The sequence below is a fragment of the Balaenoptera ricei genome, chromosome 15 (assembly GCF_028023285.1).
Source record: "Balaenoptera ricei isolate mBalRic1 chromosome 15, mBalRic1.hap2, whole genome shotgun sequence".
NCBI lineage: Eukaryota > Metazoa > Chordata > Mammalia > Artiodactyla > Balaenopteridae > Balaenoptera > Balaenoptera ricei.
In genome coordinates this window covers 44,437,758-44,460,948 of record NC_082653.1, presented here as the reverse complement: position 1 = coordinate 44,460,948, position 23,191 = coordinate 44,437,758, and the positions used below count along the sequence as shown (strand labels likewise).

At 48.0% G+C, this 23,191-nt stretch overlaps 1 protein-coding gene across 4 annotated transcripts in view; it reads right to left on the bottom strand.

The window, feature by feature from the left end:
• The window catches only part of NINL (ninein like), a 117,457-nt gene that overhangs the window by 50,740 nt on the left and 43,526 nt on the right, over positions 1-23,191 (bottom strand). For all 4 annotated transcript variants that reach the window (XM_059898595.1, XM_059898594.1, XM_059898596.1 and 1 more), the window contains 3 exons: positions 13,408-13,601; positions 5,382-5,478; positions 515-687 (listed from right to left, as the gene is read on the bottom strand). In XM_059898595.1, the coding sequence (XP_059754578.1) occupies positions 515-687; positions 5,382-5,478; positions 13,408-13,590 (453 nt within the window). In that variant the 5' untranslated portion in view covers positions 13,591-13,601. The remainder of the gene's footprint in view (positions 1-514; positions 688-5,381; positions 5,479-13,407; positions 13,602-23,191) is intronic.

Below are 23,191 nucleotides of genomic sequence, written 5' to 3'. Positions count from 1 at the left end.
GTGGACATCATGGGGAGGAGCCAGGAACCTTCTGGAACCCTGAAAACAGGTCCAACGTGCCACAATTAACCCGTGGGCTGTGGATCTGCCCTGTGGACATCCTTCCTGACGCAAAGCCCTCGAGGCTCCTGCAGTGGACAGCTCAGGGAGCCTGGGGTCCCTGGAGGCATCTGGCATGACATGCCCGCCAAGTTGTGGAGGGTGAGTGGCGGTCACGCCCAGTGCTGCTTTCTCTGTCCTCGGCTGATTAACCTTCCTCTCCTTCTGGCAGTGCCAGGGGAGGGGGGTAGTGGTGAGCGGGGGATTCTCCATGGCCCCCGTGTCTGAAGGAGGACGCCAGAGTTTCCCTGCAGACAGCGAGACCCAGAGACACCTTAAAACTAAATGTCACTTCCCAAAGTGCCCTGGCGATGAGATAGATGCCCCCTCCCATCTTCCCGTATCGTGTCACGTGAGCAGTGACTATGGGGGAGGTGTGCGTACTTGGGGGAGGGCAAAGGGGGGGTCGACCCACCTCCACACTTTCCAGGGACGCGGAGCGGCGGAGCTGGCTTCTCACACTGGGCCTGGCCGGCTGCTCCGGTAAACACTGGTCTCCACCCGCAGCGTCGCAGGGCTCGGGCCAGCTCCGACGGCCATACCACTTAGAGCCGCTCACGTACTTTGGGGGGACGGCCCGGGGGGCACCTGGAATGAAAATGGGAGGTGTTCTCTCAAACAGCCTCTGGGCCCACACGTGCTGCCAAGATGCCCTTTACGAAGGTGCAGGTTCGGGCGCAAAGTGTGGCTCTCAGGGACACACACGGAAAACGCCCGGAAGAACACAGGGAACGGTCGACAGCGGGGCTGGGGCTGAGACAGCCAGGCTGGGAGGCAGGGACTTTCCATCCTAAATTCTAGGTGCTGTTTAAATGTTTCCAAGCAAAATATGCTTCTGTTATGCAATAAAAGACTAATACAAAAATCTAGCTTTTTACACAAGGAGAAAAGCCTCCAATAATCCAGCAACATACTGCTCTAGAGACCAGAAGGTCACGTCCCACCCACCCCCCTCACTACAGGACCCCCCCGCCACCCGGACGGGATGCGGTAGGCAAGGCCCTCAGCATAGCTGGGGAGCCTCAGACTCCACGTGGGTCTAAAGTCTGGGACAGAGGCAGGAGTGCATTTTAGTTTGGGATTCATGAGAATCCCATAAGCCCTAATAAACCCCTTGCACTTTTCTTCCCTCCTTACCTGCCCACGTCTGCAGAGCAGTGGGGACCCCGCAGGCAGAGAAGAAATGGTGCTGACTCTGTAGGGAATCTGGGCAGCCAGAGAGAGACTGGGGAGGGCGACGTGGGCCACGGCCAGGAGAGGACACAGGTTCAGAAGGAAGCGACCAGAACGGGCAGGTTGGGGGATAGGATCCAAGGAAGTAAGGCCAGGTCAGGAAAACTGAGGACCGTTTCACACAGATGCATCACGCTTCCTAAGGCCAAGTACCACCTCTCTTCTCTCCTCCGCACCAACTCTGCAGCCCCTGACCTTGGGACCATCAGAGGAGGAGGCTGGGTCCCACCTGGCCAGTGATGCCAGTGACCAACAGAAACTGGGAACAAGGGAGGAGTTTGGGGAGGAAGCTGCTGAGTTCCACGTGACAGAGGACATTTAAGGCAGGCTGACCATGTCCCCAGGACACTAAGAGGTTATCACGGGCCCTGCCCGGCCCTGTAATCTCTCCCGTGTGGGAACTCCCGGGGCTGCTGGAGAGCAGGGAGCGGACGCCCTGGCAGGGAGGAAACAGGAGGCTCTGAGTGCCCCACGCAGCGGGGAGGGGCCAGCACACAGGCTCCGCACCTTTACTGAGGCGGGAGGTGCGGGAGGAGGAAAGCCACGGGAGGTGGGAATGGGCAGCTGCAGCACATTTGGGAAACCAGCTGCAGAAGACGAGGAGGGGCCTGACACACATGGGCCCTCCCCGGGGCCCGGCCCGCTCGCGGCTCACCTGGAGGTCGTGACCCAGCACCACGTCTGCCCCCCGTGGCTTGACTTTGCTCTGCCCTTCCCCTCCTGAGTTCCCCCCCGGTCCGTGTCCGGAGTCCCACCCACCCTGGATGTGGCCCCATTTCTTCATCATTTCAGCAGGTCAGCACTTTCCTCAGAGGAATGAGACGCCCAGAAAACACACAGCTGTTTCATAAGGTTCCCCAAACGTGTCACCCCCCTCCCTCCAACAGAGAGAAACGTTTCTCTAGAAAAGAGTGTCCACGTGGCAAATCACGACAGGAAGGGGGCAGCTTCCCACCACCCACAGAACACAGAGCCGTGGCCTCTTGGCGGGAAGCACTGGGGGTCACGGCCAGTCCCCACCCACTGCCCAGACGGCCCGCAGAGCACAAGGCCAACGGTGCCCTGTGCTGGACACCCGGCTGTGCCTCCTGTGTGTGCGTATTTATTTATAGGAGCAGAATACGAAGGTCTACAAGTGAAAAGACACTGGTTGTATGTTCTGTAACGGCCTTTACTGAAAGGAGCCGAATGACGGGGAAGCAGGATGTTCTTCAAAACCCCGGGGCGTTTGGCCCCCTGATGACATTCTCATCCCTGGAGCATCAAAGCTCCAATCATTTTTCCAGTCATGGTGGGAGACGGTGGGAAGGACCGGCAGACAGATTAGAAAGCAGGAGAGAGCGACACTGTGGACAGGGCCGGGGAAGGAGGGATGAAGCCCCTGGACGGGGGAGGCTGGGAGGGTGGCTGCGGTGAGAAACTGAAATGCGCACGGCCCTGGAGGACGGGGCAGGGCTCGCCCCGGCTCTCACAACCTGTGGCTGCAGGGCCACCCGGCGCCCTGCCTCTGTGCACAAGCCCCGTCCGAGCTGCCTCAGGTGGGCTTAAGACCGTGTAATTGAGGAAAGCATTGAAAATCAAAAGAAGAGAAAAACAACACAAAACAAAACCGGGGGGCTTCCCTGGTGGCTCAGTGGTTAAGAATCCGCCTGCCAATGCAGGGGACATGGGTTCGATCCCTGGTCCAGGAAGATCCCACAGGCTGCGGAGCGACTAAGCCCGTGCGCCACAACTACTGAGCCTGCGCTCTAGAGCCTGCGAGCCACAACTACTGAGCCCACGTGCCACAACTACTGAAGCCCGTGTGCCTAGAGCCTGTGCTCTGCAACATGAGAAGCCACCGCAATGAGAAGCCTGCACACCACAATGAAGAGTAGCCCCTGCTCGCCACAACTACAGGAAGCCCGCGAGCAGCAACAAAGACCCAATGCAGCCAAAAATTAAATTAAAAAAAAAACGGAACTAGTGCAGAAAAGCGCCAGTCCTGAAACAGCTTCTCCCGTCTTTGGAGGAAGTGAGGACACACCCCACAGACGCACACGTGTTCCAGCATGGAGAGGGGGGCAGTGACACGGGCGTGGCCTTTCTTGGGCACATCCACGTCCACGGTCACACGATCACACTCCAAAACCCTGAGTCGGGAAAGGCAAGTGGGCTTCTTCCCATCTCAAGGAAGACAAGTGTGAGACAAAGCAGCCAATGACCTGAGCTGCAGGGCGGTGGGGCTGCTGGCGGGCTGACTCCTCCCCCGCATCAGGGCTCTCACGTGGCTCCAGCAGGAGGAGGGGGGGGCGGCTGACTTCAGCCCCAGGGGCGGGGGCGGGGCCTGGCTCCAGGCTGCAAACCATCCCCTGAATAACAGGCAGGAGCAGCCACAGGACTTCTAGGACGGTTCACTGGAATCTACATAAAACGTCCATTAGCTCCAAGCCTGGCACACAAAGCCTCCCTCACGGTACCCCTGGTGCCCAGATCATCGTGCACCTGCTCCCAACCAAGGACCTGCCCGGGGTCCAGGAGCAGACCAGGGGGCTGCTGTGGGGCAGACTCCTCAAACGCCTGCCCCACGTGGGAGGGAGGGACCCGCTACCACTTCACTCTCCTTCCCAACACTCGTCAAACGCAGCCGTGACCAGCCGGGGCGCATCAGGTGCTGCCAGCAGCAGCCGAGCCCGAGGGTCCAGCATGGCTTCGAATGAGCATGTCCGCCATCACCTTCCGACTGGAGCCCGCAGTCCGCACATCGAGCGGGCCTCCCTCCAAAACCCTCCCTCCACCTCCTGACCAAAGCCACCACTTCCGTTTGTTCTGAAATATTACCTTTGTCCCACTGGCCCTGCTCGAAACAAGGATTCTCACAAGTCCTAGGAGCACAGAGCACTAGTGTCTGAGACAGAAGACAGGCTGAGGGCTGCCTCGGCTGGTGGCATCCTGCCTGCTCCGCCAGCCTCCAAGGCCTGGCTAACACCTCACACCTGCCCTGCGCTTTTGATTCTCCAATGCTTCCACCCCCGACACCCACTTTATCTTGTCAACACCCTATGCTGTAAGGACAGCACATGGTATTAACTTGACATCTGTGATACTGTGATTTATAATAAATATGTATTTGGTCTTCCATCCCCCGCACAGCTCCTAAAACCCTTGGAATTTCCTAAGTGATGAGAGCAACCACACCTGAGTTTTATGTTGACGTGGTGACTTTTGGAACCACACCTCAGGATGGGCTGGTTGCCAGGGAAACCAACGATGTAATTAGAGTGTTGGAACTTTCAGCCCCACCCCCCGACCTCCAGGGATGTTGAGTTCAATCCCCGATGCCCAATCATTTGATCAGTCATGTCTGTGTAATGAAGCCTCCATAAAACCCAAAAGGATGGAGTTCTGAGAGCTTCCGAGTTGGTGAACATGTGGAGACTGGGGAAGAGTGAGGCCTGAAGGGGGCATGGGCACTCCAAGCCCCTTCCCACAAGCCCTTCCCACAAACCTCTTCTCCTGAGTCATATCCTTTTGTAATAAACCGGTGATCCAGTAAGTAAATGGGTTTCCCTGGGTTCTGCTCTAGCAAATTAATTGAACCCGAGGAGGTCGTGGGAGCCTCTGATCTATAACAGGTGGGTCAGAAGCACAGGTGACAACCTGGATTTGAGATGATTGTCTGAAGAGGGTGCAGTCTTGGGGGACTGAGCCCTTCCCCTGTGGGGTCTGACGCCATGTCCAGGTAGACGGTGTCAGAACAGAGTTGAACTGTAGGACACCCAGCTGGTGTTGCAAAACGGCCTGGTGTGGGAAAAACCACATATACCTGGTGACCAGAAGTGCCAGTATATTCAGAGGATTGTGTGTATTGTAGAGGAGAACAAAGGAGTCTTCCCCTTACAACACCATTTTACAAATAAGGAAGCAAAAGAAGAAAAAACCCAAACGTCAGTTCCAGTCTACGCAGCTTGGCAGAGACAGATCTGCTGCGTCGTTCGGTGAGAACATCATACTCCAGAAGTCACGGAATCACGGGAAGAGACGTAATAGAGACCGGGCAGGCCTCTTACCTGGCTCCAAAGACCCACTGTCTTCATCTGAGGAGCCGACACCAGCCTGTGATGACAAGACGGCCACGAAACCGTCCTTAAATTCCTCAAAGTTAACCTGTGGATTTGAGAAGAGAGGTCAACGCTACTTTCTACAGGTCACATACGTAACACCCTGGCCTTTTGGTTTTTCTCAGATGGAAGATCTTATGTTGCCTTCAGCACTGAGGACATTCATTTTTTCAAATATTTACTTAAGATTTAAAAGAACTGAAGATGTAATAAGGCAAGTAAAAGTGAACCATAACCCCATCAACAAAAAACACTATTAACAACTCCGTAAAAGTAAATCAGACCACATAATTAGAAAGCAGTGTAGAAAAGAGGTGTCTGATGACCACAAACATTAACACATAAAGAAAAAGAAAAATCCACGTTCTCACCACCCACCAAGAAAGAGAAAACGGCAGCACCTGGGCGAGCCCTCCACCACGGTTCCTTTCCTGATTAAATCCCCCGGCCCCTACTCTGACTCTAATAACATCCTTGCTTTTATACCTCATTTGCATGCACCCCTAGACAATACAGTTTACTTTTGCCTCTTTTTAAATTTGATCTAAATGGAATCATGTGTATATACTATTTTGTGTCTTAGACTCAGTATTACTTCTGTAATATTCATGTAACTTGCTGTGCCTGGTCCACCCATTTTCTCTGCTCTGCGGTGTAACTGAGCAACAATTTATTAATCTACCCTCCTGCTGGTGGATATTCCCATTGTTTCCAGGGTTTAGTTATTTTCAAAAAAACAACAAAAAAACCCGGCTTTGAACAGTTACACACGTGTCCTTAGGCGTTTCTTCGGAGTATACGCCTAACAATGGGATTGCTGGGTCACAGAATATACATTTAAATCCTCTTGGTGAATTGAATCTTTTATCACTATAAAATGCTGACCCTCTTTAGTTCAGTAATGCTTTTACCACAAAGACTAGCTTTCTTATGGAGTATTTACGTGTTATATCTTTTTACCAAACTTTGCTTTTTTAACCAAACTTTTAATAATGTCAACTTTTTATATCCTTATGTTTTAGACATGTCTCTTATGAGCAGTATATAGTTGGATTTTTTTCCCCCAGTCTGAAAATCTTTATCTTTTAACTGAAACATTTTACATTTAATGTCGTTACTGATATATTGGGTTGGCCAAAAAGTTCGCTTGGGTTTTTCCATAATATTTAGATTTAAATCTACTATTTTATTTGTGCTTTCAATTTGACCTGCTTGCTTTTTCTCCTTTCTTTCCTCTCTTTGGATTTACTGATTTTCTTTTAGGACTTCATTTTTCCCCTTATTAATTCATAAGTTATACAGTCTATTTCCATTCTCTTATTGTTTATCCTAAAAATGACAGTACACATCCTTAGCTTGAAAGTTTACTATCAGTCAATGCTTTTTGTTTCAGCAAAAACATAATTTATTAAAAGACTAGTGGAAATGATCTAGATGTCCAAAAAGAGAATAGGTAAATAAACTGTGATTCAGTCAGACAACGAAAGATGACAATAGGGGGTAAAAAAAACAAACCATCGACAGAGACAATATATCTACATTGTGTGAATATAGCTCACAGACATAATACGGAGTAAAAGAACCAGAGAGTATACAGTGAGCATATGCTGTGTATTTTCGCTTGTATAAAGTTCAGAAATAGGCAAACAAATCTATGCTGTTGGCATCAGGACAGTGGTAACTGTTGGAGGCAGAGGGACCGCAAGGGCACCTGAGGAGGGATGCAGGATGTTGGCGGCCCAGGTGTGTTCAGGGTGGATGTTCACTGAGCTGCACTCTTCAGCTCTTTTCTCTACCTGTGCTTCTACTGAAGTCCCACAGATAAAAATCAACACAAGAGCTTACTGTTACCAGTAAGTGCAGAAAAAGCAGACCTGGGCTGTAGGTCCAAGTATGCTTCCCACACCCGGCACAGAACTTGAATGAGCACATTCTGTTGTTGCCGATGGGCACTAAACGCAGCTGTTGGCTTGGGGGCACCTCTGCCTCAGTTACACACGTATCAGATCTGACACTAGATTACTTGTTTGTTTATTTTCTGTCTCCTCAACTAGCATGTGATCTCACAGTGACACACTGTAAATACTCAACAAATATCTAATGGATGTGTTTGCCTCTATATCCTCTCAAAACTGAGCAGAATTCACCTTCTCACAGATGCATTCTTTCACCTTTGTTCTTAAAGAGTATTCTTTTTTTTTTTTTTTTTGGCCATTCCTCGCGGCATGCGAAATCTTAGTTCCCCGACCAGGGATTGAACCCTCACCCCCTGCAGTGGAAGCTCGGAGTCATAACCACTGGACCACCAGGGAAGTCCCCTTAAAGGGTACTCTTGCTGAGTATAGGATTCAGGTTGGCACCAGTCCTCTTTTAGTACATTGGAGACACCTCTCCATTGGCTTCTGGCTTCTACTGTCACATCTGAGAAGGCAATTGTCAATCTAACTATGGCTGATTTTCAGGATACGTCTTTTTTCCTCTGGCTGCTTTTTAAAAAATTATTAAATGTTTCATTTTGAGATAATTATAGATTCACATGCAGTTGTAGGGAAAAAATACAGAGAGATCATGTGTACCCATCTCTGGCTGCTTTTAAGATATCTTTGTTTCCCTTCAGTTTCACAATAATATGGCCAGGTGTGGATTTCTTTTTATTTATGCTACTCAGAATTCCATGGGTTTTTGGAATCTTAAACCTGTTTTGGAAACTTTTTAGCTACTATCTGTTCACAAAATCCCTCCTCATTCACTCCTTTCCTCCTGGGATTCCAACCAAAGGGATGTTCCCGGGTCTTCACCTTCTCTTTATAACATCATGCTGCATCCTGGATGAGTGCTCTTTTCAGCTGTGTCTAATCTGCTGTTAAACTCTTAAAAGTTGTATTTGGTTCTTTGTTCAGATTTGTTATGTCACTTTTTAGAGTTACCTCTTTCCTGTGGATATTTTCAAGCTTGTTTTTTTTGAATTTTTTGAATTTTTTTAAATTTTTGGCTGCATTGGGTCTTTGTTGATGCACGCGGGCTTTCTCTAGTTGCGGCGAGCGGGGGCTACTCTTCGTTGCGGTGCACGGGTTTCTCATGGCAGTGGCTTCTCTTGTTGCAGAGCATGGGCTCTAGGTGTGCGGGCTCAGTAGTTGCAGCATGCGGACTCAGTAGTTGTGGCTTGTGGGCTCTAGGGAGCGCGGGCTTCAGTAGTTGTGGTGCACGGGCTTAGTTGCTCCACGGCATGTGGGATCTTCCTGGACCAGGGATCGAACCCATGACCCCTGCATTGGCAGGCAGATTCTTAACCACTGCGCCAGGGAAGTCCCTCAAGCTTGTTTTTTTTTAAATCTCTCCTAACATAGTAACCATAGTTGGCTTATACTTTTTGCCCAGTAATTCCAATACTTCACATCTTTGTGTTCTGCTTCTGTTGCCTGTTGTTTCTCTGGCTCTCGCTCATCTTTATTTGGTGCCTAGTTATCCTTGACTGTATGCTGGTTGCTGTATACGACTATTACTTAGGAAGAATTACAGACCCAGGATGAGGGAACTTTCTCTGAGAGGAATTCTGTTTGCTTTTGCCACGTGCCTGAGGGCATCGCCTGTGCAGGACCACCTGATCTAAGTGCAAGGCCTGAGGTCATCTAGACCCCTGAGCACATGCAAGCCCAGACAGCAAAGAGTACAACGGCACAGCAAAGAGTACAACGGCTGATTCACTTACCCTACATCTTTACCTTACAGGTGCACCCTCAGGATCCTCCCTTAAACTGGGGGCTGGTTCATCAGTTTCTCCTTGGGTGAGCCTGTGTTTACACATGCATTTCACTGGCCCTTTAAAACCCCCAAATGACATATCAATTTCACAGTTGCTATTTAAGACCAGAAAATATTCTCAGGGCAAATGGGGTTTTGTGTGCTGAGCTTAACCTCTCTCGATACGTGACTTAGCATAGATTTTTAGGTTGTAATTCCCCTTGACTTGTTTGCTCTTTACCATTTTCAAGATCTTTTGTTTTTTCTATTTTGTTCGGCCTTTTTAGTAGCACTAACTGGAAGGTAGGCCTGAGTTTGCTAACCTGCCACTATGCCAATGTCTGAAGTCTCTTCCCTCTTTTTTAGGGATGAGGCATAAATTTCATCATTTGGATCTACAAGAATGTATTGAACTAATCTCATATTCAAAAGGCTGTTTCCAGTCTTTTGCCATGTGAATCAATCCTAGAATGAATAACCTTGCATAGATTTCATTCCACAAAGAGAGACGTTGTATTGCTTTCATTTTACATTCCTAGCTTCTAGATGTTGCCTCGCACATAATAAGAGCTCAAAAGTACTTGTTGACTACATGGGAGCGGAATGAAATGGCCATTTTGTTTGATCCAATCTCAGATTTCTTTTGTATCTTTGATAACATTGATACTTATCAGCTGACTTTCTTCTGATCCATCAAACAGGAGGCAATCTGATTGCCGAGTGTGCTGCTGTTTTATATGATACCATTTTGACTGTGCTTGTGTGTACTTCTGTGCCTTCTCCCTTCACAGCTCATAAAAGAAGGAAGGGCCGGGCTTCCCTGGTGGCGCAGTGGTTGAGAGTCTGCCTGCCTATGCAGGGGACACGGGTTCGAGCCCTGGTCTGGGAAGATCCCACATGCCGCGGAGCGACTGGGCCCGTGAGCCACAATTACTGAGCCTGCGCGTCTGGAGCCTGTGCTCCGCAACAAGAGAGGCCGCGACAGTGAGAGGCCTGCGCACCGTGATGAAGAGTGGCCCCCGCTTGCCGCAATTAGAGAAAGCCCTCGCACAGAAATGAAGACCCAACACAGCCATAAATAAATAAATAAAATTTAAAAAAAAAAAAAAAGAAGAAGGAAGGGCCAGCCCACGGCATCAGGTGTTTGACCCAACAGGATACACCATCATCCCTGCTTGATCACGGACTCTCCTCACAAATGAAGAGGCTGGACCCTGTGATCAAGAATCACTCTCAGGGCTTCCCTGGTGGCGCAGTGGTGGAGAATCCACCTGCCAATGCAGGGGACATGGGCTCGAGCCCTGGTCTGGGAAGATCCCACATGCCGCGGAGCAACTAGGCCCGTGAGCCACAACTACTGAGCCTGTGCGTCTGGAGCCTGTGCTCCGCAACAAGAGAGGCCGCGATAGTGAGAGGCCCGCGCCGCGATGAAGAGTGGCCCCCGCTTGCCACAACTAGAGAAAGCCCTCGCACAGAAACGAAGACCCAACACAGCCAAAAATAAATAAATAAATAAATATTAAAATAAATGTCTTAAAAAAAAAAAGAATCACTCTCAACCTTAAAATTATTTTCAGTAACACTACGTTATCAATTATTTTTTTGAGAGGAAAATTCTCTTTCTACCCAAATTTGAAAGTACTTGAGGTAAGAGCCTCACCACTGGTAAAGAAACATGAGAAATAACAAAATGTACATGGAAATTTCCCAAGTCACAGGACTCTTAGGCCACGTCAACTTTCTGGCTTGAAACTAGACCTGATAATGTTTCTTTAACGGGAAAAAGGAATTAAAAACAAGCATATTGGGACTTCCCTGGTGGTCCAGTGGTTAGGACTCTGTGCTCCCAATGCAGGCGGCCCGGGTTTGATCCCTGGTCAGGGAACTAGATCCCGCATACCGCAACTAAGACCCGACGTAGACAAATTAATTAATTAAAAAAAAAAAGCATACCCTCATAGCATTAAAGATTACCTTATTAATTCAGATATTATAATACTGTTTCTTCATTGTTATAACTGGATTACTGTATCAGTGACTAACATTTCTGTGGTGTCATATATGTTGGTTCCCGCAAGGAAACTGAATATGTGATATTTGAATTGAAAGCCAATCCATTCTCCTGGACAAAGGATTTATCTTGTTTTTCTTCAAAACTTCCTGAAATCTCCACCATTTGGTTTCTGTCACAGAAAATGGTGACAACTACCTGGATACTTCTGGCTTGACACTGGTGTCCCTAAAACCTCTACAGAATGTTCCACCTAAACGCTGGCTGTGTGCGCTCCCCCGCCTGTGGATGAAGCAGAGGAATGGTAACAGCCCTTTTCCCTTTGCAGCTGCTCCAACACTGACTTTCCTCCAAGCGTAACTCAGGGTTTCAAGGTCACGCTCCCTTTCTCACAGACAAAGCACAAAGCAGAGAAAGGCCGGGAATGATACATCTTACAATGAATCTGGGCCCAAAAGTGATCCTTTCGGTTTTGAATTTTCCAAACTGTCCAAAATCATCAAGGAAACCATCTGTTTATGCTGTTTTTTGTTTTGTTTTTGCCACACACGGCATGCAGAATCTTAGTTCCCTGACCAGGGATTGAACCTGTGTCCCCTGTGGTGGAAGCGCGGAGTCTTAACCACTAGACCACCAGGGAAGTCCCTGTTTGTGCTGTTTTAACCAGAGTGTTGATTTTCACAAATGTGCCTTTTGCTTATCTGGCCTCCAAATACAATTCCAGGTGATATCAAGAGGGGCTAGGACATTATCTATCAAAAACACACCTGAGGGTTTCCCTGGTGGCGCAGTGGTTGAGAATCTGCCTGCCAATGCAGGGGACACAGGTTCAAGCCCTGGTCTGGGAAGATCCCACATGCCACGGAGCAACTGGGCCCGTGTGCCACAATTACTGAGCCTGCGCGTCTGGAGCCTGTGCTCCGCAACAAGAGAGGCCGCGATAGTGAGAGGCCCGCGCACCGCGATGAAGAGTGGCCCCCACTCGCCACAACTAGAGAAAGCCCTCGCACAGAAACGAAGACCCAACACAGCCATAAATAAATAAATTAATTAAAAACAAAACAAAAAACAAAAAAAACACACCTGATTCTTAAGTCCATAAAGAAAAAGCAGGAACAGAGTAAAGAGACGGAAAAGGGTGCAGGGGGTTTGTGAGGCTGGGTCCTCCGCACAGGAGGAGCAGGGCCGCTGACAGCACTGGCCACACGGCCTTGGGGGAAGTAACAGGAGGTCAGATCCGCCCGGACCCTCCCCCAGGGCCAGCAGGGAGGGGTTTCTGGTTGTTCTTCTTCATTTGTTTTTGCCCAAAAGCCAACTCAGAATATTTGCAGCTAGATTTTTTTTTCCCAGTCAAAATGAAAACAGTTTTACTGAGTTCTGTGGAAAAAATGCCCTTCCTTCAAAGGTAAGATTACAGGCACTGGTGTTTTTTTTTTTTTCTTTTTTTGGGCTGCGCCATGTGGCCTGCGGGATCTTAGTTCCCTGACCAGGGATCGAACACAGGCCCCTGGCAGTGAGACCCCGGAGTCCTAACCACTGGACCGCCAGGGAATTCCAGGCACTGTTTTTAAAATGAACATGTTAACATCTGGACACATTTAAGAAGCAGGAACACTAAGAAGCCTCCTAGTGTTTCAAGCAAGTTGTGGACCAGGCTCCAGATTACCGTTCTAGATGACCTTGAATTTCCTAGAGAAAAGAACTCTCTGAGTGCATACTTCCTATCTGGGATAGATACACTCACAGAGATACACTCTGAACACAGGGAGCCTTGGTTCCTGCAACAGCAGTGGGCAATGTTCTGTCCAGCTGCTGGATGAATTTCACGCTGGGTAATTTTACGAGACAATGTGCCTTCGAGGTACTTGGAAGCTGCCTCTGAATGACCGAGTGTGTGAGTTGCGCACAGATCACTGTGTTTTGTGAACCACACGCACCACCCATACCAACCTTCCACTCCCCGGACGAATCACCCAAGCATCTTTCCGGAAAAAACAGAACAAAAACAAATCTCTGGAAGTTACTATGCTTTAAAAAAGCAATCTTAAGGAACTTCTTTCTACAACACAGATGTTGCACAGAAGGAAAAATAGCACCCCATTTCCTCCTAACTTTCCTTTGATGAGTATCTCCAGTCAATTGGTATTTCTCAGATGCCAGCAGCTATAACCACATGCTCTCTGTGCTTTTCTTTGTGAGAATGAAGTCAATGAAGTTACCCACCCTGGCAAAGTGGTCGTTTCCGAGAAGTGTTTGCAGAAGGACGGGCAGCTGCTTTTCCAGATGAAGCTTCAGGCAGAGTTGGGTCAGCTCCTCCCGGTCCAAGAAGCCTGTCCCCGTGGTGTCACAGCTGCTGTAGACATCCCTGAGCTGCGAGACATAGTGGCTCTCTTCCTCTTCGTCCATCCCATCGCAGGCTGCGTGCAGGGAGAAGAAGACAACGGTGCCCTCTGACTGCCGCTCCCACCTCCCTCCACGGTCCCAATGCGCCAGGCAGTGTGGCCCAGGGCAGGGGAGGAGCTGGCATGTGGGAAGGGGCACCAGGGTCATCTCAGGACACGTGAGGCTGGAGGAAATCAGGAGAGGCCAGAAACGTGTTCCCACGGGGCTCGTTCTCCCTCACTGGCTCAAAGAACCAGAATTACTTTGTTCTGTAAAAAAGTATCTATTACAGAATAATCAGAAAAAAAGAGATAAGTGTAAAGAGAAAGAAAATCATCCAAAATTGCACCACCTGAAAAAAAATAATTTTAATATTTTGGCAAATATACATTCTACTTTTTCTCTATACATATACACACAGGGCCTGCTGGGTGCCTGGCACGCTTGCCCGAACTTCTGCCCCAGGATTCCGGTCTTGGGCAGAACTCAGCCTGGAGGTCAGAGGGCACCGAGGGCCTTCCCAGGAGCAATGACAAGCCAGCCCCCTCCTGAGAGAACTTGCTGGTCTGCCGCCTCCCCCCGACCCCTGCCTCCACGCAAGGGCTGATTCAGGGCCGAGGACCCTGCACACTCAGCCCACATCCCCTCGGTCATGCCAGCTTTGCCCAACACACAGTTCAGTTCCTGACCACTCAGAAACACTTCTTTTCCTCTCCTTTCCCTCATCCCCAGAAATCTGAGACACTGTCCCAAGGCAGCAGGTGATTCGTCTCTGGCCATCCAGGCACAGGCTAGTGGTGTGACTCAAGCCCAGCATTCTACAGGTCAGGCAAAAAGATCTTTCAGTCGCCATTTGCTAGGACACTTCCTAACCCCCATCCAAGATAAGGTCCATGCTTTGCTTTCAAAGTCCTGGGAAAGACACTGGGAGAAAGGAGGCACTGCTTCTGGTCATGTGTGCCCTATGGAATTCACCCTCCTCTAGCCCCAGGATTGGGGGGGGTGTCTTTTTGTAGCTGAGATACCACATGACAAACCTCAGTGCTGAGATGGGCCAGGAAGGCTTGGAAAAACTCCAAGGGCACCTTCATCTGGGAAATACAGTCCGGGCTCAGGTCTGTACCACGACCACCGCATTGGAGTCACACTGATGCACGTGGATTCCCCGGGACTCCGGAGTCCCAGAAAAGGGCTCAAGTGACAAGTCACTGGACACTCTAAACACCTTGGAACTATGGAAGGTCTCAGGGGTCGTGTAGAAGTCTGAGTGGGGCTCAGAATCCTGATGTTCACACACCCCCATTCGCTGGAAGCTGAAGGCACTGATTTGGAGGGTGATACATGTGGGAGGGGAGAGGGGAGTAACCCAAGACATGCACGCAAGCACACACACACACACACACACACACACAGAGAGAGAGAGAGAGAGAGAGAGAGAAACTAATATCCCCAGAGAGATGAAGGAAAAACATTAAAATCATGCAACAAGATAGACTACTGGACAATACGGATGATTAGACACCAAGGGAGGTTTCCTGACATTGACGTATGATAATCACAATAAAAAATTCAATGGCAACACTGGAAGACAAGGACAAAATACATCTTCTATTATGTGTACCCGAATAAAGAGACAAAAAATGAGACAGAGAAGAAAAGGAAATTAAAAATCAATAAAGTAACCAAAAAACATAAAGACAGACATAGACCAATGGAACACACTTGAGAGCCCAGAAATAAACCTTGCATATGTGGTCAAATAATTTTCCAAATGGCCAAGACCACACAATAAGGAAAAGACAATCTCTTTAATAAACGGTGCTGGGAAAACAGGATATCCACATGCAAACGAATGAAGTTCAACCCTTACTTTACACCATAATCAAAAATGAACTCACAATGGATTCAAGATCTACACGTAAGATCTAAACTATAAAATTCTTTAAAAAAAAAAACAGAGGAAAAGTTTCATGATGTTAGATTTGGCAACAATTTCTTAGATATGACACCAAAAGCATAGACAACAAAAGTAAAAATAGACAAATGGTACTATATCAAACTTAAGAATCTGCACATCAAAGAAAACAATCAACAGTGTAAAAAGGCAACCTATATACAGAATGGGAGAAAATAATTTGCAAATCATACATCTGATAAGAGGTTAATGGTCAGAACAAGTAAAGAACTCCTATAACTCAACAACAAAAACCAGTAACCCGATTAAAAAAATGGGCAAAGGACTTGAATAGACAATTCTCCAAAGAAGATACACAAATGGCCACCAAATGGCCAAGCACATGAAAAGTGCTCAACATCTCTAATTAGGTACACACAAAACAAAACCACAGTGAGATATTATCTCGCACCCATTAGGATGGCCACTATAAAAAAAAACAAGCAAACAAAAAACAGAAAACAACAAGTGTTGGTGAGGATGTTGAGAGATTGGAGCCCTTGGGTACTCTTGGTAGGAACGTAAAATGGTGTAGCTGGTGTGGAAAACAGTATGGAGGTTCCTCAAAAAACTAAAAATAGAATTACCATATGATCCAGCAAATTCCACTTCCAGGTATACACCCCAGAGAACTGAAAGCAGGATCTCAGAGTTATCTGCACTCCTATGTTCCCTGCAACATTATTCACAACAGCCAAGAGGTGGAAGCAATCCAAATGTCCATTACAAAAGAATGGATAAAGAAAACATCAATAAAATGGAATATTATTCAGCCTTAAAAGGAAGGAAATCCTGTCACCTCCCACAACATGGATGAACCTTATGTTGAGTGGAATATGCCAGTCACCAAACGACAAATACTGTATGACTTCACTTCCGTAAGATAACTAGTCAAAATCAAGGAGACAAAGTAGAGTGGTGGGTGCCAGGGGCTTGGGTAGGGGGATAGGAAGGGTTGCTCAGCAGGTACAGAGTTTCAGTTTTGCAAGATGAAAAAGTCCTAGAGATCTGTTACACAGTAATGTGGATACCAGTTAACACTACTGAACTGTATATTTAAAAATGATTAAGAGGGTAAATTTTTTTTTAAATTTATTTTATTATTTATTTTATTTTATTTTTGGCTGCGTTGGGTCTTACCTGCGGCATGCAGGATCTTCATTGAGGCATGCGGGATCTTACTTCCCTGACCAGGGAATAAACCCACGTCCCCTGCATAGGAAGGCGGATTCTTTCCCACTGGACCACCAGGGAAGTCCCAAGAGGGTAAATTTTATATCATCGTGTTTTTTACAATTAAAAATTTAAAAATAAGAAAAAACTTTTTTAAGGAAAAAAAGTTCAATATTTGGTGGCTTGCTTTCTGAAATTGCCTGGCTCTGTTCTGTGGCACTTTTACCTGGATTTTCTTTCCTAAAAAAAAAAAATCAACACCCAAAGTCCAGGCATCCTCTAAAAGCCCAGGAAAGGCAACCAGCTGACGGGAAGGGGGGTTCTGGAAAAATACAAGACTTTTCCAAGCACATAGACGGCGAAGTCCCACCGTGAGGGCCAACAAATAAAAACATCCAGACCAAGTAAATCCTCAAGAAACTTCACAGCAAACAAACAAGTCCTAAAAATGTCTAGAGAGAAAAGAGCATTCTGCACTCAGCGCCAGGCGCGACTCCTGCAGCAAAAATGGGATTGGAGGCTGAAAGACATCCTGAGGAAAGAGCACTTTCCACCAATCTGGAAGCTAGCGACGGGTACTTCAGCCAAGAAGGAGGAAGACACAGGTTGTAGATCTGGGTCCCCTAGAAGCAGTGGACACCGTTCTGGGAGGGTGGCCTGGGGCAGGGCCACAGTGCAATCCACACAACCTGGCCACTAGGGACCCTACGGTCCCATATCGTGGGACCACATGGAAAACAACATAGGTGGTTTCTTCTTCTTTTTTAAAAAATATTTATTTATTTACTTATTTGGCTCCACCAGGTCTTCGTTGTGGCATGTGAGATCTTCATTACCGCGTGAGGGATCTTTAGTTGCGGCACGCAGGCTCTTTTAGTTGCAGCGGGATCTAGTTACCTGACCAGGGATCAAACCTGGGCCCCCTGCATTGGGAGCACAGAGTCTTAACCACTGGACCACCAGGGAAGTCCCCAACATGGGTGGTTTCTTTTTTTTTTTTTTTTAATTTTATTTACTTACTTACTTATTTATTTATTTATTTATTTATTTATTTATTTATTTATGGCTGTGTTCGGTCTTCGTTTCTGTGTGAGGGCTTTCTCTAGTAGCGGCAAGCGGGGGCCACTCTTCATTGCGGTGCGCGGGCCTCTCATTATCGCGGCCTCTCTTGTTGCAGAGCACAGGCTCCAGACGCGCAGGCTCAGTAATTGTGGCTCACGGGCCCAGCTGCTCCGCGGCACGTGGGATCTTCCCAGACCAGGGCTCGAACCCATGTCCCCTGCATTGGCAGGTAGATTTTCAACCACTGCGCCACCAGGGAAGCCCCACGTGGGTGGTTTCTGACAGAGCTGATGGACCATTTGGAAAAGAATAAGGATGTTAAAAAGTAATCATGGAAAAACCAAGAAAGCCTCCATAAAGCCAAGCTGGGCACAAGAATGGAACTGTAACTGTGCCCCAGACAGCGTCCCTGTGGTAGGTGGACAGCGCATCTTCCGTGGGGGGTGGGAGAGACAGGGAAGCCTCGAGGTGAGGGTGATCCGAGGTACCAGCCTGACCGTTTATGGCCCAGGGGATGTTTCTCAGGCCTCCATAAAGCAGCTCCAGACAGGAGTCCAACGGCATTTAGCACCTCCATGGCTGCTGTGCGCCCTCCCCACCGGGGGAACTGGCTCCACCCCCGCCGGCCCCCCACAGTGAGACCCTGAAGCCAGCACAGAGCCCGCGTTGGGAGACTCGCCCTGGCCAGTGGTCGGGGTTGCTGACTTGAGCTCTGGCCCATCCAAACCCTCTCTACTGGGAGCACCGCATCATCAACCAAAATGAGAGTGAAGGGCAGGGAGGGGACGGTGCCGCCTCCCAGATGGTCTGCTCAGAGGGATGATCTTGCTAAGCAAGGGACCACTGTGTCCTCACTTGGGCTCCTCCTCGAAAGAAGACACTAACCCTTGTGCAGCCCCCCCACCCCACCCCACCCTGCGTCTGCTCTTGCCTTGGGTTCTGAAGGCCTCCCTCCAGCAGGCCTCCCTCCTCGGCCCGTCCACCTGCTGCTGGTCCACTGGGTGGGCATGGGGCGGGCAGGGATGGGGGCACAGCAGGCACTGCGCCTCAGACACAGCAGGAGGTGACGGAGGATGCTCTCGGGACACGCAGCTGCACGACCCTCCACACTGGTTTGCAAAGTTGGCTCTTGGTGTCCAGTGGGTACTTAAGACAAGTTCTCAAACCGACACTGAAATGGACTGGATTGGGGTCAACTCCCTTCAGGCCCCAAGATCTGACCCCCCGAGCCTCCAGGCACCAGATCCCCCCTTAAACCCTGCTGTCTGCACGTTAGTGGCATCACTGCAGGGTGGGGAGCCCAGAGGCCACCTTCCTGCTGCCGAGGTCAAAGGAGACCGGCCAAGGGCTCCCTGAGAACATTTTAAAGCATCAGAATCTTCCTGAACCGTGCAAAGGCCACCCTAAAAGACCCCAGACATGAGCAACGCTGCCTTCACAGCTGAGGTGACCCATCCCCTATCCCCATGCCTCTCTGCAAGGCTGCAGGGCCCCGGCCAGGCTCAGCTCTGGGTCAGTCACAGCTTCTGTCAAATTGGGTCTAAAACACCACCTTTGTTGGGCTGCTGAGGGGAGGCGCAAGTTCCAGGCCCCGGTACTCATCACACCATGAACGACAGCAGAATCACCATCCCCCACACCGGTCCCCAGGCTCCCAGCCTTCCTGCTGCTCAAATCCTATTTCCAGAAATGTGTCACTGGGAAACCCCCCTCCCTCCCGTCTGGGAAGAGCGATCAACCTAAACCGCAGAACACAACAGTGAGAAGGACAAGGGCCTTAACCCTGCCCCTCCCAGCAGGGAACCTGTAGCTCTGTTCAGACTCCCTGAGGCCTGTGTGTGAGGGCAGAGAACGCCATCCCCTAGAATCCTTGCACAGAACCCCGGGAAGGAGAAGAGAAACGGGGGACCTCTCAGGCGGGGCCCCGCCTCCTGCACCACCCATCCTCGGCGCCCAGGCCTACTCACACGCGAAGTGCAGGCCTCACAGCCAAGTGGTCGTTATAAATAATAAACATCCAAGGGCCTCTTCAGTTTCTTCTTCACCCAAACTGAATTATTTAATCCTCTCTGGATTCCACAAATGCATAAATGTCCACACATTGAAACCACCAGAAAACCCAGCTGTGTTCAGCGCTGACTGCAGACAGGGGACAATGTTCCAGATAAAGAGGAGCCCTTGGCTTATTACGGTTTGATTCTTTTGAAACTGGAATCAGTAGACTCTCAATAATTCTAATGCTATAAAGCTTAATTAAATATATGAGCATAAACTTTGCTACCCAGTGAAGAAAAACACTGTTTTCATCCTGGGGAGAAAAACCTGCCCTCAAACAAACTGGATATGGGCCAAGAAACAGCTGCTGACCAGCACCCTGCAGGACCACGCAGCCCTCTGGAGGGAAGGTGTAGGTTTGCATTTAACTGATGCACAGCGATGAGGGAATTTAATCTGTGGCCCTGGAAACCCGCTGGGTATCAAGGACAGGGAAGAGAACTGTGGCCTCCACAAGCAGCTGGGTGTGCCGATGTCTGTGGACCCAGAGCATCGCACCCAGGAACAACTCCAAACAAGGCCCTCCATAAAAACCTGTAAAAGCCTGCTGGCCCAGAATGAACAGCGCCAAGGTAGCATCCTAGATGGCACGTTCTGTATCTGGAAAGATGTTACGATCCGGATAAAACATTGAAGCCCAGCCTTGGGTTCCGGAAGAGCAGGTCTTCGCACCATGTCAAATAGCCTTGGGGTTTGTAATCAACCTCCATACTTCAGTAGTTCTGAGCTTGTAGGATTAATTTCTGCATTAACTGTTTTCATGGCTTCTTTCTTGTTTTTCAAAACTTACACTATTTATTTACTTTGCCAATGTCGGCCCTAACTATCTCAGCAATAAGGCTTGAGAAGCTATCATTTTTATCAAAGGGATTTTCCAATCCCAACAATATAAAAATAAGCTGATGTGTCATTTAATTGGCAATTAATATAGTATTTGCTCTTCCTACAAAGTAGATATTTAGACTAAAAACTATAAGGATATCAAACTCTAAAACTGTCCTAGAAAACCTGCTTTCTAGGTCTCCTCAAGAAAACATTGTGGGACCCACTCACCTCACCTCACATAAAAACTTTGTACCCTTTGGCCAATATCTTCTTGGTTCCTAAAGATTTTTATAACCACATGTACTTATATTTGTGCTAGGACTATAGCTATAGACCCAATGGTTATAAAACATCTACATAATTGTTTAGTTATACATATACAAGGTTATCCACATAAGGTTCTACATACAAAAAAATGAGCTTTTTCTATATATATCGTTACATATATGCAAATGTAGAAAACCTACTCTCAGTATCAATATCAACTTCTAACTTAAATTCAACTAGAAAATTCTACCATAAAGAAAGCACTAGTTTCTCTTCTTTACTAAAAATAGCCAATAACAGTGTAGAAGAAATGACAGAACTGGAAAATTACAATTTTGAATCCCTGTTGTAATAGGTGATAGGGTAAGGATCATTAATGTATGATTAAAAACAGTGGGGAGGGGAAAAAAAACAGTGGGGAGGGAATTCCCTGTGGTTAGGACTCCGTGCTTTCACTGCCGAGGGCCTGGGTTCAATTCCCTAGTCAGGGAACTAAGATTCCCAGAAGCCGCATGGTGCAGCCTAAAAAATAAATGAATAAAAATAAAGATAAAAACACTGGGGAGAGGTGACATCATGCAAAGTGGCAGGGGACGACACTCAACCAAAGCAAAACTGAGCCATAAAGAGTGACTGGAACCCAATAAGGAAATGGGAGGAAAGGAGAGATGATACTCTGATTCCTCTTTCACTACAGGATTTAATGCTGGATGTTCTTCATATATGAGTGGGTAAACGTGTCTGAGGATGAAAGAGAGGAAGAAAAGGATGTAAAGAAGAAAGCGAGGAAAAGAGGAAGGGAAAGAGAAAGAGTAAGAAGGAAGAAAGAAAGAAAAAAGAATTAAGGAATGAGGGGAAGGAAAGAGGGAGGAAGAAATGAAGGAAAAAAGGAAGGAAAAGCTAAACGTTTTTAAAATGTTTCTGTTGGAATATTTATAGACATTTACCCCTAACAATCAAATAAAGTAAGCACTATAATTTTTAATTTTATGGATGAATCCCTTGGATGATGATGATGATGATGATCCCAAGTCTTCTTATAAAGTTTCTCTCTTGGGCAGCAGGTTACTGTGTAATAAAATTGCTTATGACAAGGAAATGCAAAAAAAAAAAAAAAAAAAGAGTGACTGGAAGGAACTATATTGAAACTCTGGAATCAGATCAGACACTTAGAGCAAGGTGATGAAAACAGGCTGCTGATGTTTGTAAGAGAGCGGAGAGCAGGAGCCATCTACCGCCCTCAGTGCCTCAGGGACCAGAGCCATGAGGACAGCGGTCCAACGTCCTGGAGTGTCTGGCTGGAGCCAGAGTGGGCAGTGGGGACCATGTCCTCCATAATCTGGGGATGTGTGTTTCGGCTGGTCTGGTGATTGAGGGGCTAGAGCAGATTCTGGCCTTGGGGTCAGCCTCCTTGGGCTGCAGCAGCTTCCCTCAGAGTATCTAGGAGAAGACATCTGGGGGGACCTTTGTCAGGTCACTGGCTGACCACAGACATAGCAGAACGGAAATTTCAGTCACCATGCACAACAAAGAATACACTTTGCAAAAACATCTTGGAAAAATCGCAAAGACAGCTGCAGCCCTCAACTAGTAAAAATCGTTAATCCCTGAGGCGTGGGAGAATCAGAATGTCCAGATTTCAACAAAAACTTACAAAGCATGCAAAGAAACACACACGCTGGAGTCTTTTTCGCACTAGAATTTTTTTTTTTTTAAGGCAGTGTGGTCCGTTTTATTTTATTTAATTTATTTATTTTTGGCCACGCTGCATGGCTTGTGAGATCTTAGCTCCCTGACCAGGGATCGAACCCATGCCCCCTGCAATGGAAGGACGGAGTCCTAACCGCTGGACCGTCAAGGAATTCCCTGTACTAGAATTTATAAATTCAACTCTCTGCACTTCTACCCAAACATTAAATAGCATTTGCATAGAATACGAAGCGACAGTTTTTCCTCCTAAAGGAACCAAGGTGAGCGCAAGGGAAGGGCATTTGCTAAAACAGACTTCTGATTCTCGAGCACCCCCAAAATAACTTTTATTCAGTTTAATCATTGCCGCCCAATCTCCCTCAACACGATGATTTTTTTAAATTAATTAATTAATTATTTAAAATTTTTTTGGCTGTGTTGGGTCTTCATTGCTGCATGCGGGCTTCTCATTGTGGTGGCTTCTCTTGTGGCGGAGCATGGGCTCTAGGCACACAGGCTTCAATAGTTGTGGCACGAGGGCTCAGCAGTTGTGGCTCACGGGCTCTAGAGCACAGGCTCAGTAGTTATGGCGCACAGGCT